Source organism: Prionailurus viverrinus, chromosome C1 (genome assembly GCF_022837055.1).
Source record: "Prionailurus viverrinus isolate Anna chromosome C1, UM_Priviv_1.0, whole genome shotgun sequence".
Classification (NCBI taxonomy): domain Eukaryota; kingdom Metazoa; phylum Chordata; class Mammalia; order Carnivora; family Felidae; genus Prionailurus; species Prionailurus viverrinus.
The window spans coordinates 158,928,756-158,943,149 of record NC_062568.1 but is presented as its reverse complement, the minus strand read 5'-3'; the positions used below and the strand labels follow the sequence as shown (position 1 = coordinate 158,943,149).

Genomic DNA, 14,394 nt, shown 5'->3' with positions numbered 1-14,394 from the left:
AACCTATTAGATGTACAAATTGTCAGGCCCCACCCAGACCTACTGAATCAAAAATATTAAATCAAAAACTCTGCAGGTGCAGTCCAGCACTCTGTGTTTTAAGGAGCCCTCCATGTTTGAGACCCACTGGGCTAGAGCAGTTCATCTCTGTCATTAGTGTTCACAGGAATCAGCTGTGTGAAGTGTATCTGCCATCACAACTCAGTGTAGGAGTGAGGCTTAAGAGCACTGGTGGAGACTGGCCTCCTGAATTATAATTAACAAAACTTACAAGACCAGGAACTGTATCTTCAGATACAGAGGAACTGAGTTTATCCAATATAACTCATATAACCAGGATATCATTGTTGATATGAGGACAGAAACGTTCTGCCTTATGCTCTGTTACTTAAGCAATCATTCTGTTACAGCTAAAAAGGACTTCCTGCCAAGAATGGGTTGCTTCCTAGAAGAAGAATGCCCCCTCCTCAATGCCCCATAGACATCTAAAACTTAATATATCCAAAATGAAACTCAGACCTTATCACTGTAATCCTCTTCTCTACCTCAATCTGTGTTTCATCATATATTTTCTACCTAAGTACAAAATGTCATAATGCACTTAGTAACCAAGCCCGAAAGCTGCAAGCCATTCTACATTCAGAATGGGGTAGTGATAAACTTGCCATCCAACATTCATCCAGTTGCATGAGTGATAAAGAGCACAAGTCTGAAATCGAACCGCTAGAGTTTAAATCCAGTTTGAGCCACTTACCTGTGTGACCTTGGGCAAGTTATCTAACCCCACCGAGATGGGCTTCTCGTCTATAAAACTGCACTGAACACACTGAGTGTTTACACAGAATAAATGAGGTAAGAACAGTGTCCACACTACCATCAAGGTACGATAGAAGTTCTATTGATTCTACATCTTATTATTTCTTTTGTCTGGGCTCTCCTCTACATTTCTGATGCCTAGAAAAATTATATAGCATTATGCCTGTCCACAATGCCAGTGAAAGACCAACTATGACATATTCAGGCTATCTCTTATAAGTACATAGAGAAACTGCCTTACTTGGTTTTCTAGGTGGACTTCTTTTGGCAGTCTATTGGTCTAAAATTTGAAATAAATCCTGACATTAATCTGGGGCAATGTAATAGAATTCAAGACAAGTCTTTCTTTAAAAATCCAGAATTGTAATTACTATCTAATAACACCTGTAATAATAAACTACAATAAATATTTTATAAACTAATTTATTCAGAATGCTGAATGAGTATGGTGTAACTCATAAGCACTATGAAACATGCCTATGTTTGACAAAGCTTACATTTAATACAGATTACATAATCTAAAACAAATCTACAGTAATGCTTTAAAACGTCCAACTGAGGGCGCCTGGGTGGCTCAGTCGGTTAAGCCTCCAACTTCAGCTCAGGTCACGATCTCACGGTCCGTGAGTTTGAGCCCTGCATCGGGCTCTGGGCTGATGGCTCAGAGCCTGGAGCCTGCTTCCGATTCTGTGTCTCCCTCTCTCTCTGCCCCTCCCCTGTTCATGCTCTGTCTCTCTCTGTCTCAAAAATAAATAAACGTTAAAAAAATTAAAAAAAAAAAACACCAAAAAACGTCCAACTGAAAGTTTGAGGTAATTAGGATGGTTACCTTTTTGGTTTTTTAATACCAAATGACTTGTCTTCTGTGCTCCTGGATACGTTCTTACATGTGGATGGAGCAATAGCCTCTTCAAATTCCAACTGAAAATCAAATGTCAGTGGTGTAACCAAAGTCTTTTTCTTTACTTGACTCTGAAGTCTGTTTTTCTGCAATAAATCCAAAGTACAACACACAAAAAAATGAGCACTTTTCATATAGGAAAAATCCTGTATGGAAAGGATGAAATTAGTCTCACTTTATGCACTCACACAGAATTTATGTGATAGTCACTAATAGCAAAATATTACAGATTAAAAGCTGGGGGGCCTGTGTACCAACATTTTTTATACCATTGCTGTGTGACCTGAGCTACTTTTTTCCTATTGATGAAATGATAGGATGTTGGACTAGATGATCATGAAGGCTCCCTCCTAATTCTAAAATTCAGAATTTAAGAGTGACCTATATATTACACAAAGAAAACACTGATACATAGAGTTATTGGAAGGAGAGCAAGTTGATCTCTAACCTGCTGCTCTTGCTGTCCCCATGCACGTGATGAATCACTCCAACATTTGTCTAGTTGCGTAAGCCAGAGATGAAGTGAAGAAAGCAATCAAAAGACTTTGTTCAAATATTTATATAGATGGACTGAAGAGGGAAAAGGATATAGCTAACAAGTTAGTTAAGGAGCCAGAAATCTTTTCTAAAAAATTCTCTCAGCATTGCCCAGAGGAATAAAGTGATGAAAAATTTGACAGCAAGTCAAAGGATAGGAACTTCTGCTTCTGCCAGGAAAGGATTAAGCGCTACAGGAATTGCCCTCCTGCTGTAAACAACTAGAAACCCAGACAAAACATATGAAAACAACTGTAATCAGGCATTAGAGAACAGGCAGAGGGGGAACCATAATCCCTGAGAAAAGGGAAACAAATGAGGTAAATCCCACAATGGCTCAGCTTGCTTATTGAAGGTAGTTTCCTGGCTGAGAAGCAGTGAGGGGGAACTCACATCAAACCTCGTGGCCTTGACCTTGTTGTGTTTAAGAGATGGAAATTGCACCAACAATTACATTCTTGGGCATTTACCCCAGAGAAATGAAAACTTACGCTCACACAAAAACCTGTACACAAATATTCACAGCAGCTCTCTTTAATCTTTTTTTTAAAGCAGCTTTATTTTTAAAAGCAAAATACTGAAAAAAACCCAAACGTCCTTCAATGGGTGAGTGGTTGAAACTCTGTGTATTCATATAATGGCATACTACTCAGCAACAAAATTTACATATTATTTATAATAATAAGGCTATTGATTCATGCAAAATCTTAAAAGGCCCTCAAGGGCATTATGCTTAGTGAAAAGTCAATCTCAAAATTTCACATACTGAATGGTTCCATTTATATAACATTTTCAAAATTACTGAATTTTAAAGATTGGAGAACAGATTAGCCATTGCCAGGGATAGATGGGGAATGAAGTGCGGATATGGATACAAATACAGAAAAATAACATGAGGGAGTTCTTTCATGGTGATGGGTACGTGCTGTATCTTGATTGTGGTAGTGATTACACAAATCTCTTATGGGATAAAACTGATAAACCTATACACACAAATGAAGGCAGGTTTATAAATGGTGAAAACTAAATGAAATCTGTAGTCTGGTTAATGGTAATATGCCAATGTTAATATGGGTTGGGATTCATACTGGTTTTGATATTGTACACTACCCATATAAGATGTCACTACTGGGGGCAACTGGGTGAAAGGGACATGGGACTCTGTAGTACCTCTGCAACTTCCTATGACTTGATATTAATTTCAAAATATAAAAGTTAAAAAAATAAAGAAGCAATTACCAAAGTGATTTATATATTTTCATCTCATTTTTTGGTCGTTAAAAAAGAAAATAGAGACAATTCACCTTCGTAAATGTATGTAGGTGTATGTATGTGTATGTGTACCTGTATATTTATATTGTGAGTATATGTAAAGATAAATGGGTTTATGCATACATAGATAATATTTGTATATCTTTGTAACAGCACAAAAGAAGATGTGGATGGATAAACCCAAATTGCTAAATTTTGTTTGCCCCAAGGAAGCAGTTGAGGAGGCCAAAGACAATTTTTCTTTATGTAATTTCCTTTAAGCATAATTTATATATATAAATATGTATATATGTAAAACTGCTCCTAGGGTCATGGGATTGAGCCCACATAAGGCTCCATGCTCAGCAAGGAGCCTGCCTAAGATTCTCTCTCTCTGTCTCTCTCTCTCTCTCTCTCTCTCTCTCTCTCCCTCCCTCTGCCCCCACCCCTGCTCATGCTCTCTCTCTCTAAAATAAAAATAATAAATAAATAACATTAAAAATAAGAAAAAATTTAAATTTGATTGTATATACTTAAAAAGAATTTCCAGAAAATCCTCTATTAGTAACACATGAACTAGACATAGTAACACAAAATGAGAATATTTATGGAAATGGTTTACACAAAAGAAGACCCTAGTAAAAAAGGTAAGAATTATTATTACTAATCATAACTTAAAATTCATATAAAAGGGAATTTCAGGACAAATTACAAAGATTTATCTCTGATTATATTTTCTAAAATACATTTCATTTTAAACAAGAAAATTAAAAAGGAGTGAACTTTGGGGTGCTTAAGTCTAATATGGTTGCATTAGTAAGTTACTCCTGGTTTGCTATTTCAAAATTTGGGTAGCAATGACAGAAAGAATTTATTGGTTTTCCCAATATTTCTCTTTTTTTTCTAATAAAAGGAGACAGTTATGAAAAAAAGAGAAAGGTTATTATTCAAGCATTAACGTTTTCATTTTCAGGTTCACAAATATGTTCAGTCACTTCAGAGTTCCTCTTTGTGCTGTCTTCCTTGATTTCTGAGACTCTATGCTCTTCATGCCTCATTTATCCACATTGTTAAATTATTTTGCAAGTCTTTGTGTAACCAAATTAAATTCCTCATATGTGCTAAAAATCTAGTTTTTGAAAATTATATTCTTTATTAACATTTTATATTGAATTTTATAAAAGTCTCATGTTATTTAATTTTTATGACCTTTACTTTTAATTTGGTAACTACACCAAATATTTTCTTCCTTTTAATAAACCAATTAAATAACTTTTTATATGTTTAACATATTAATGAGAACTATAGGAGTAGTCACATTTACTATTTGACTGCTTATTTGATTTTTTATCTTAATCACCTTAGATACATTATATCCTAATATAATGTGGCAGCTATCCAGAAGTTACCTGGTATATCTAGTTAATTCCTTATAGTATACACTTACCTAGATGACTTTTTGAATATAATGATTTGCTTTTTACAAATTAGTTTACAACTCCATACTACTGCATCATTAACTAAAAAATAAAGATAATCATTCACATTTGAAATAACATTTTAATGATTAAATTTTATTTTAGCTTTTATTTACAAACCTTTGCTCTTCTGGCCAAGAGCATCTTTGCCTGCTCATCCAGAATATCTAACTTCTCTAAGATTTTTTCTGCCATTTTCAGTCAGTAAATTCCTATTTAAAAAGGAGAAAAAAGAAAAAATCTCCAAAACAATTAAAATTTAAACATATAATTGAATATTTAGGCATAAGAGATCCACATTTACATTTCTGTTTGGGGTACAAAAGAGAACTGTAGAGATCATGGAATAGGTCATGGAACTGTAGGGGTACCCAAGTTTTTTAGACAAAAAGGTCACATGATCAGAACTCCCAGATGTGTGTGAACCTTAGGAATTTTTAAATGTATGATAAAGGGAAATTGACCCAGAATTGACTCATACTTGAAGCAAGGACATGTGGCTTGATTTATATCTATTTTCTTTTTGTTGTGATATAATTTTAATGAAAGTAAATGTGAAGAGCTCACATTTGTATAATTAATTGCATTCAAATTAAATTGGTCAATGATCCAAGACTGTTAATACAGCACTTAGAAGGCGATCAGTCACACAGAAGGAGCAGCTGTCAAGCTGGTTGGGTCCTACTGCCATAATAATAAATATTCTCTAGTCAATTAATATTGCTGAAAATTACATCTGGGGTCAGGCAGTCCATATTAGGCTTGGGGACCTGAATGTTAGACATCAGGACACAAAATACCTTTCCAATGCAACACAAATAACTAGGAGGAGCTGAGTAGAGGCAAGAATCAGAGTATTAACCCAAAGCTCCCACTATATTTTTGCTCAGTGAATTGAATGGGTTCCAGTGGCATTTAAATGTAGAAGTTGTATGGTTCATAGGAAGTACTGAATTCATCAATATTTCTAAGGCACATCAATGTCAACACTAAAGTTCTTTCTGGCTCAAAAATGTCTACGCTATTTCTCCCATATTGCATATTATTCAATCAATATCTCACAAAGACACAAAGACAATAATACATGAAAAGCCAAGGATTAACGATTCTATGCCAAAAGCTCACATTATTTAGTACTTGATTTCTCTTAACTATCTTTTCTACTCTTGGACTCTTCTGAGCTATGGGGCTGCAAGGCAGATTGTTTGCCTTGTTACGAACATCATAACTTGAAGTTGCAAGTTGGAGACGGGATGTGCAGGCAAGGGTGTTAGCACAATTATGAGTACCTCGGACTTTCTGGGTCTCCTATTGAAGAGTAAGGGACAGATTTTGGCAGACATTTTAGATTATCTGGATGCTATGTGTTGTCTTTTGTGATCCAGGAACCAATCCTCTCATATGTCCTAAAAGCAACTAAAGGAATTTTAGTTTCTGTGTTTTTCTTACGCATAATATGAGTTCAAGGTGGGGTGGAGAAGGCTCCCATATTTCTCTCCAAAATTTCTTTTATTGGAGACAAAAGATTTCTATTTCTCAATCAGGGAAAGAAAGGCTTTCCTAACTGTAGGAACCAGCATACTGAAGTGAATGGGTTTCCCAATTTGGGGAAGGTATAAATGACACAAGGGACAACTGAGACACACGGCTTCCTTGTGAGAGGGAAAAGAAAGCAGGTATTTTTAAAGAGTAAGATGTCCTACACCTCTCACTTTCCACACATCTTCAACATCACAACAGACATTTTAGGATGCACCATATCATCACATTTTACACACACACACATACACACACACACACAGCTGTAATTTGAAGGAATTCTGTTGTTTATTTAAAATTATTTTGCTAGTCAATTATTTAGCTATGATTTGATTCCTGGCAAATCACTGTGCATATCATGAGGTATTTTTAATGTTTAATTATTTTTGAGAGAGAGAGAGAGAGAGAAAGAGCATGAGTAGGGGATGGGCAGAGAGAGAGGGAGACACAGAATCTGAAGCGGGCTCCAGGCTCTGAGCTGTCAGCACAGAGCCCAATGCGGGGCTCGAACTGACAAAACCGTGAGATCACGACCTGCGCCGAAGTTGGACACTTAGCCAACTATGAGTTTTTTTGTTTTGAAGTGAGAAAATCTAATTAACAAATTATTTTTAAGGGTCAATGACAGTTTTTATGAATACTAAATTTGAAGTTAATGAAGTTGACAGAATGTTATTAATTTCAGTTTTGTAGTTTTATTTTCATATTTTGAAGCCTATACTTTTTTTTTCAGTTTGCAGTGTGCCAGGGGTTTCTAATGGCTAAATCTCCCTGGGATAAAGTGGAGGTGAGGAAACACTTTAGACTAACTTGCTTACTTTCATCATTATACCAAGGGTACCAAGGGCTTAGCTGTATCAGGCAGGTCTAATATGACAGTGTATCCCAACTGCTTTGCATAAACTAAAAACTAATCCTTTAATGCTAAATTCTGCATCATATGTTCCTTGATATGACCTTCTGAGTTTCAGTCCTTTCTTGATTCAATCATTTGCACTTTCATTTCATTTCCAGAATATTGGCTTCATACTTCATACTTCTTTTTCTATGGGCACATATTCTACTTCATGAATTCTATTTCTGTGAGTATATATTATCATTTGATGGCATGCATTTATTTGTTCATTTCTTCATTTGGCTACCTAACTGTATTACAAGAGAGATATGGTGCTAGGTACTCCATCAAATTTACTGAGGAAGTTGGACCTGATAGATATTACCTTCCTGGGCAAGGCAGATGGGCTCTCCTGTATCACTAAGAAAACAGAGACCATCAAGTAGAACTTCAACTTCTCTCTCTCATGCCAAAATCTTATCTGCGTCCATTCCCATCTCACTTGTATTTTAATTTTAATGGAATTGTTGTCTCTCCTTTTCAAAGTTAACCCCTCCCAGTGTACTCTAGACTCTATTACCTCTGTCCTAAAAGAATTATTTCCATTGGTGTAGCCTCTCTCTAGTATCTGTCATTCTCTTTTCTTTACCAGTTGCTTCTCCTTAGCATGCTCACACCTCTTCTGGTTTAAAAAAAAAAAAAATTCTTCTCCTAATCCTACTAGCTGTTATTCTCTCTCACCTTCCCTTAGTGACAAATTTCTTAAAATGCTCATGTATACTTACATCTCTTTTCCTTCTTAATTTACCATCATTTGGCTTCCTTCTATACTATATCTGCTCTGGTCACCAGGGTCACCATCTTATAAATAAGTGGGCACTTTTCTGCTCCTATTTACCTTATTTGAATGTCTACAACTCTTGTTAATGTTAGCCACACCTTTCTATGGAAATTCTGCCCTCCCTTGGTTTCTATGACAACAGTCACATCTTCTTACTCTCTCTGAAGATTCCTTCTTCCTCAGATCACTCCTTAAATACTAATGTTTCTAAGGGCTCAGGCCATCTTTTTCATTATTCCATATTTTCTTCAGGATGACCACCCAAACTCCTGGCTTCATCTACCACCATCTACTTTCACACGAAAATCTCTCTTTCGAGTTCCAAACCTATGTTCCTAGCTCTACCCAGATTTCCTACAGGTAACCCAAATTAATCTAAAAGCAAACTTGTCCACACCTTTCCTCTTCTTCAGTCAAAAGTCTCTTCCAACCTTTATTATCACATTAGTTATCTCTTAGTCACCCAGCCCATAAACTTAGGCATTGTAATGGTTCTCAATCCTTCTCATTGACAAATGAATTCAGAAACTTCCAAGGAATCCAGATTTCCAGTTGTCACCCCAGTCCTGCTAAGTCAGAATTTATGGAGCTGAATGTGCGGAATCTGTTTTTTAAAGCCATTCTAATGCAGCTATTCCCCAAAACAGGATTTGGTCACCACTCTTCTAGAAAACCCCTTCTTATCCCCTCCCTAAACATACACAATCACTTTATCTTGTATATCCTACATCCTATGTATCCTCTCAGTTTTTCTTCTCTTATCCATTCACATTGCTACTGCCTTGGTTTAGGGTTCCATCATTTGATGCCTGGATTATTGCCATAGTTTTCAAAATATGTCTATACATTTGATCCATTCTATCCTCCATTCTATCCTTCACGTTTGTCTGACTTATTTTCTCAAGAAAACACACACACACACATGCACACACACACACACACACACACACATACACACACACCTCTCCCTGATGAAAGCTTCAATCTATCCCTACTGCTTTCAGGACAAAGGGTCAAGCTCCTTGATATATCATGTGCGAATCATAGTTTGGCCTCTAAGTCTTTAACCCCATCTGCTCCTTCCAAATGTATACTTGATACCCCAGTCCTAATGGACTGTGGCACCTAATGAACAATGCCTCCAATGTGTTGTATCCTCTTTTACTTGTTGCTTGGCTCTTGCCGTTTCCTCTATCTACCATGTTGTTCTTCCATTTCCTATATTTCTAAGTTCTATTCATCCTTCAAGACCCAAACAAATAACACCTCTGCAGGGAAGCCTTCTCTGGTACACTGATTTAAATGTCCAATGTCTGTGCTCACATCATATCCTATATATACTGCTATCCAAGTACTTATCACTCTCTATTAAACCATTTGATATCCTTATTTTATTCTTCCTCTAGGCTATGTGTTTCTTGAAAGCAGGAACCATGTCTAATTCATCTTTGTATCCCTATTGCCTAAAAATCTGAATGAATCAGCCATCAGCCATAATGCAAATGAACAACTATAAATGTTATGACAGTTTTAGCTAGCATTTACATTTATGAGTTTGCATAAATAATTGTCCAAATCTTGTTGAGGTTCTTCTAGATCAAGCCATAGCATTAAAAAATATTACTTTTTCTCCCACCTTCAAGCTTAGAAACGCAGCATAGTATTTTGGTTAAGAACATAAACTCTGGGGGCGCCTGGGTGGCGCAGTCGGTTAAGCGTCCGACTTCAGCCAGGTCACGATCTCGCGGTCCGTGAGTTCGAGCCCCACGTCAGGCTCTGGGCTGATGGCTCGGAGCCTGGAGCCTGTTTCCGATTCTGTGTCTCCCTCTCTCTCTGCCCCTCCCCCGTTCATGCTCTGTCTCTCTCTGTCCCAAAAATAAATAAACATTGAAAAAAAAATTAAAAAAAAAAAAAAAGAACATAAACTCTGGAGTCAGACTGCCTGGGTTTGAATCCTTGGCTCTGCTACTTATAAGCTGTGTGACTGTAGGTTAATTGCTTAACTTCTCTGTGTCGCCCAATTGGTAAAATGGAAGTAATGCAAATACCTACTTCATGGGACTGTTACAAGGTCCAATTGAATGAATATAAGTGACATAAAAGTGTTTGGTAAATAAAATAAGCAGATACAAGTAATGAGGCACTTACCTATTAGGGATAAGATGTGTGAGATACTTATAAATCCTGCAAAATCCATATTCTGCATCTCCATACCATTTCATTTTTTTCCTGCCATACCTGCCATCATGCAATCACCAATGGTCTCCATATGTCTAATTTCCTGCTTGCTTCTTCCACAGTATACTTCTTTAACTTTACCTACACTAACCCCTTGGGTCTTGGTAAACAACAAGACTTTATTCAGCAATTCAGTATCTTCTATCTTAATCTGGCAATTCTGTATCTTCTGTTTCAATCCAGCAATTCAGTATCTTCTGTATTGTATCATATGCTTATCTTGTTTCCTTTCTTTCTCTAATTTTTTCATAGTTTTGTTCTCAATTTTATATTAAATTCTTATTCTGAGTTCAGTGAGGAGAAACTAAAGCTCACTTTCCTGTAAAGCACAAGTGTAAGCCTTAAAAATATGGTAAGTATTTAGGGAAAAACCCTGATAAACATTACTATGTCTCCATACTAGAGACTCATCAAAAATGCAAAATTAGTTTGTACTCAAGGAAATAGATCTAATCATCCCCCTTTCAACCAACACATTAACTGGGTTGGGAGAGATGATCTCACTTCTTAAATATATACAGAGACATCTGAAGTGTTCTCATATGTACTTACACTTGTGAGGAAATGCTCTCTTCTGGAATGTAGGGATCTTATGTGGTCACAGAAGCCTAACTCACAGAATCTTGGGGGTAGAACAGGTCAGTAGACTCTCACAAGATTTTATGAACCATGAGGCAACATTGATCCCAACTGGACAAGACTTTTTTGATTCTTGCTTTTATTTCACTGTCATTGTCTTCCCCAGGCCTTCAGATTTCACTCTTCCTTCCAGGTGATTACTGCACTATACAGCCCCTAAGTTTTCTGCCCCAATCTTCCTCTTCATCCCTCAAATACTGATTTTTCACAGTTCCATAAGAACTGTATTTTTGATGATACTGAATTGTTGACCAAGTCCAGCTCCACAAACCTTAACTAGCTCCCCATTACCTGCAGAATAGCATGCAAGCTCTTTTTAGATGACATATGAGATGTTTCAAAAAAAGGCAGTCCAGGCTTTGGCTCAAGCAACCTTTGGAATTAATCTCCTACCACATCCGATCTTCTGCCAAACTCTACAACTCCTATTCCCTGGACACATCCTGCCTTTTCCCCAAGCGTGTTTTTTCCTCATGCGTTTCCTTTCCCTGGCAATGTTCTCTCCTCATGTCTTCCAGTCAAAAGACTATTCTTTATCAGATCCTAGTATGAAAGCTACCTCTTTGGTGAAACTTTCCTTGATATCCTCACATGCCTTGTCTTGGTGATAGTCTCTTCGTCACATGTGCTCCTATAAGTACTTTGTCTTTCACCACAGAATTTGGTACACTGCGCTACAGAAATTCACTCTTTGACAGATCACTTCCGCAACGTATTGAAACTCATCTAAAACAATGCTTACCCACTTCTGAATCTCAGCACCAGGCAAAGAATTTTACACCTAACTGAGATCTGAAAACTCCAATTTAATTTGGAGATGTCTCTGACAATATCATTTTATGGGGAGTAATCCCAGTTTATCTGTAATAGATGATGTTGATTTGGGATGATTTACTGCAGGATGAAACACAAAGTTGAGCAAATGGTTATAAAATGTGGCTCTTGTCAAATCTAAATTCAGTAAAATTATTTTCAAAGGAAACTTGGATTTATGTTCTTAATTACTGGCTCAATAATGACAGTTTTTGCAAAAGAACACAATGAAACAGAGAACTTGCCAACTAGGGCAGAACGAAATTCCCAGTCACTCCTGCAGTAAATCTCCCACGGATCTCACTGTGAAGACTTGGCTGCATAATGAACAATTTCAAGGTTGTAGGGCCAATGTTATAAGCACATCAGAGGCTGAGTCACACTAAGAATAATGACATCAAACTAAAAAGTTACTTTGAAGAGTACTACTTCATTTTTAACAGCACCTTTGGGACTAAAAATAATTCAAAAAGAAAACACACAAAAACCCCCAATTTAATAACTACCAACATAATAGACTCTGCTAAGCAGTCTTCATCATCAAGTTCCAAATGTCTCCTATTAAAGGAAGAGCTCAAGAAAACCAAAAGAGGCTCCAACTCATCAACCAAAGACAGGACTGAGTAATTATCTAGAAAATGGAGGCTTAAATTAAAATTTACTTCCATTATCTGGTTTCATCAGTTCAAACATTTACTCCTTGAAAACAAGGCCTCTGTCTTACACTTTTATCTTACACATTCACTAAACACTGTATTGAGCACATAGTAAGCACTCACTGTTCAATATTACATTTTACTTAATAATGAAATAACAGTCTGAATTTCTCCACCTCATATTCCAAGTATGGACACCAGGAAATCCTTTTCTTTAAGTCTAAAATATCAATAAATAGCCCACATTATGGGCTGAATTATGTCTCACCAAAATTCCTAGGTGGAAGCACTATCTCCCAGTACCTCAGAATGTGGCTGTTTTTGGAAACAGGGCCTTTGTTTTAAGAGGTAACTAAGCAAAAATGGGGTCATTAGACTGGGACTTAATCCATTTGACTTGTGTCATATAAGAAGAAGAGATAAGGACACAGACATCATGTACAGAGGAAAGTCCATGTGAGGACACATCAAGGCAGCCATTCCCAAGCCAAAGAAAGAGGCCCAAGAAGAAACGAACCCTGTAGGCACCTTGATTTTGACCTTCCAGCCTCCAGAGCTATGAGAAATAAATTTCTGTTGGTTAAGCCTCCCAGTCTGTGACATTTTAAAAACTTTTTAAATGGTTATTTATTTTTGAGAGAGAGAGAGAGAGAGAGAGAGAGAGAGAGAGAGAGAGAGAGAGCGCGAGCGCATATGCACAAGTTGGGGAGGGACAGAGAGAGAAGATACAGAATCCAAAGCAGGGTCCAGGCTCTGAGCACAGAGCCCGATGCAGGGCTCAAACTCAGGAACTGCAAGATTATGACCTGAGCCAAAGTCAGACACTTAATGACTGAGCCACCTAGGCGGCCCTGTGGCATTTTGTTATGGCAGCCCTGGTAAACTAATACAGCCCACAAATTATGAGTACTAAGTTTAAAATTCACTATCAGAAGATTTAACTATTAAACCTGGCCCATGTGCTTAGATCTAATTACCACACATTTTCTTGTCTCCTTTTTGTTTTTTCAAAAAATTTAATGTTTATTGTTTATTCTTGTCTCCTTTTTGTTATGAGAGAGGGAGAGAGAATTTACTCTTCATTTTGAAACTTTACTAAAATTTGCCTGTCACCAACTTGAGGATGGATAGGAAGCTTCAAAGGAAATACACCAAGGAAGTTTTAAAAGTATGATGTATAGACTCTGGGGAGTATTGTGAGCAACCGATCAGATAACAATTGGAGGAATCTCCAAATTCCACAATTATTGCAAGAGTGATCAACTCCTACCAGCCCATTCCAGGTTGGTTCTGTCTGGCCAATTTGAAATGCACCAATTAGGCCCCCTCAAGCCAGCTCTCACCTTGCACCCACCCCATCCCACTCCCTCTCACCCCCTCCCCAGGGTCACCTTCCAGGTGGCAACTCTACTCCCTTGGCCTGCTCTGGTGGGGGGGGGGGTGGGCAGCTAGAAAGTAAGCACACCAACTCAAAGGCTCTATGCTTTTCTTCTAAAGGGAAGTCAAAACTAGGGGGGGGAAAGAGGAAGATCCTTAAAAGTAAGCATAGAAGAGGCAGAGGTTGTTTTCAAGAAACCTGAAAGAGCCCCAGACTGGCCTCCCACCTCCATCCCAGACTCACCTGAGAAACCCTGGTGGGAGCAACCCACCAGCCCTGCTTTATACATGCCCCTTTGCACATTTGCTCAATCTCTCTCCCCAACCAGACGTGGCTGGAGATAGTTCCACCAACTGGGAGGACAAAAAGAGCCTAAGATTTAATAAAACTATGTCTTTCCTATTTCATTTCCCATCACTACACAAATTTTAATTTCCAGTCAGTCTGTCAATACCTCTGCCTGTTCTTCTTT

The 14,394-nt window shown here is 37.5% G+C and overlaps 1 protein-coding gene across 2 annotated transcripts in view; it reads right to left on the bottom strand.

Moving 5' to 3' along the window:
• The window catches only part of CC1H1orf141 (chromosome C1 C1orf141 homolog), a 49,252-nt gene extending 38,263 nt beyond the window's left edge, over positions 1 to 10,989 (bottom strand). For both annotated transcript variants that reach the window (XM_047871532.1, XM_047871533.1), the window contains exons 1-3: positions 10,347 to 10,989; positions 5,104 to 5,195; positions 1,646 to 1,803 (exon numbers count right to left, since the gene is read on the bottom strand). In XM_047871532.1, coding sequence (XP_047727488.1) covers positions 1,646 to 1,803; positions 5,104 to 5,178 — 233 coding nt within the window. In that variant the 5' untranslated portion in view covers positions 5,179 to 5,195; positions 10,347 to 10,989. The remainder of the gene's footprint in view (positions 1 to 1,645; positions 1,804 to 5,103; positions 5,196 to 10,346) is intronic.
• Positions 10,990 to 14,394: the final 3,405 nt, after the last annotated feature.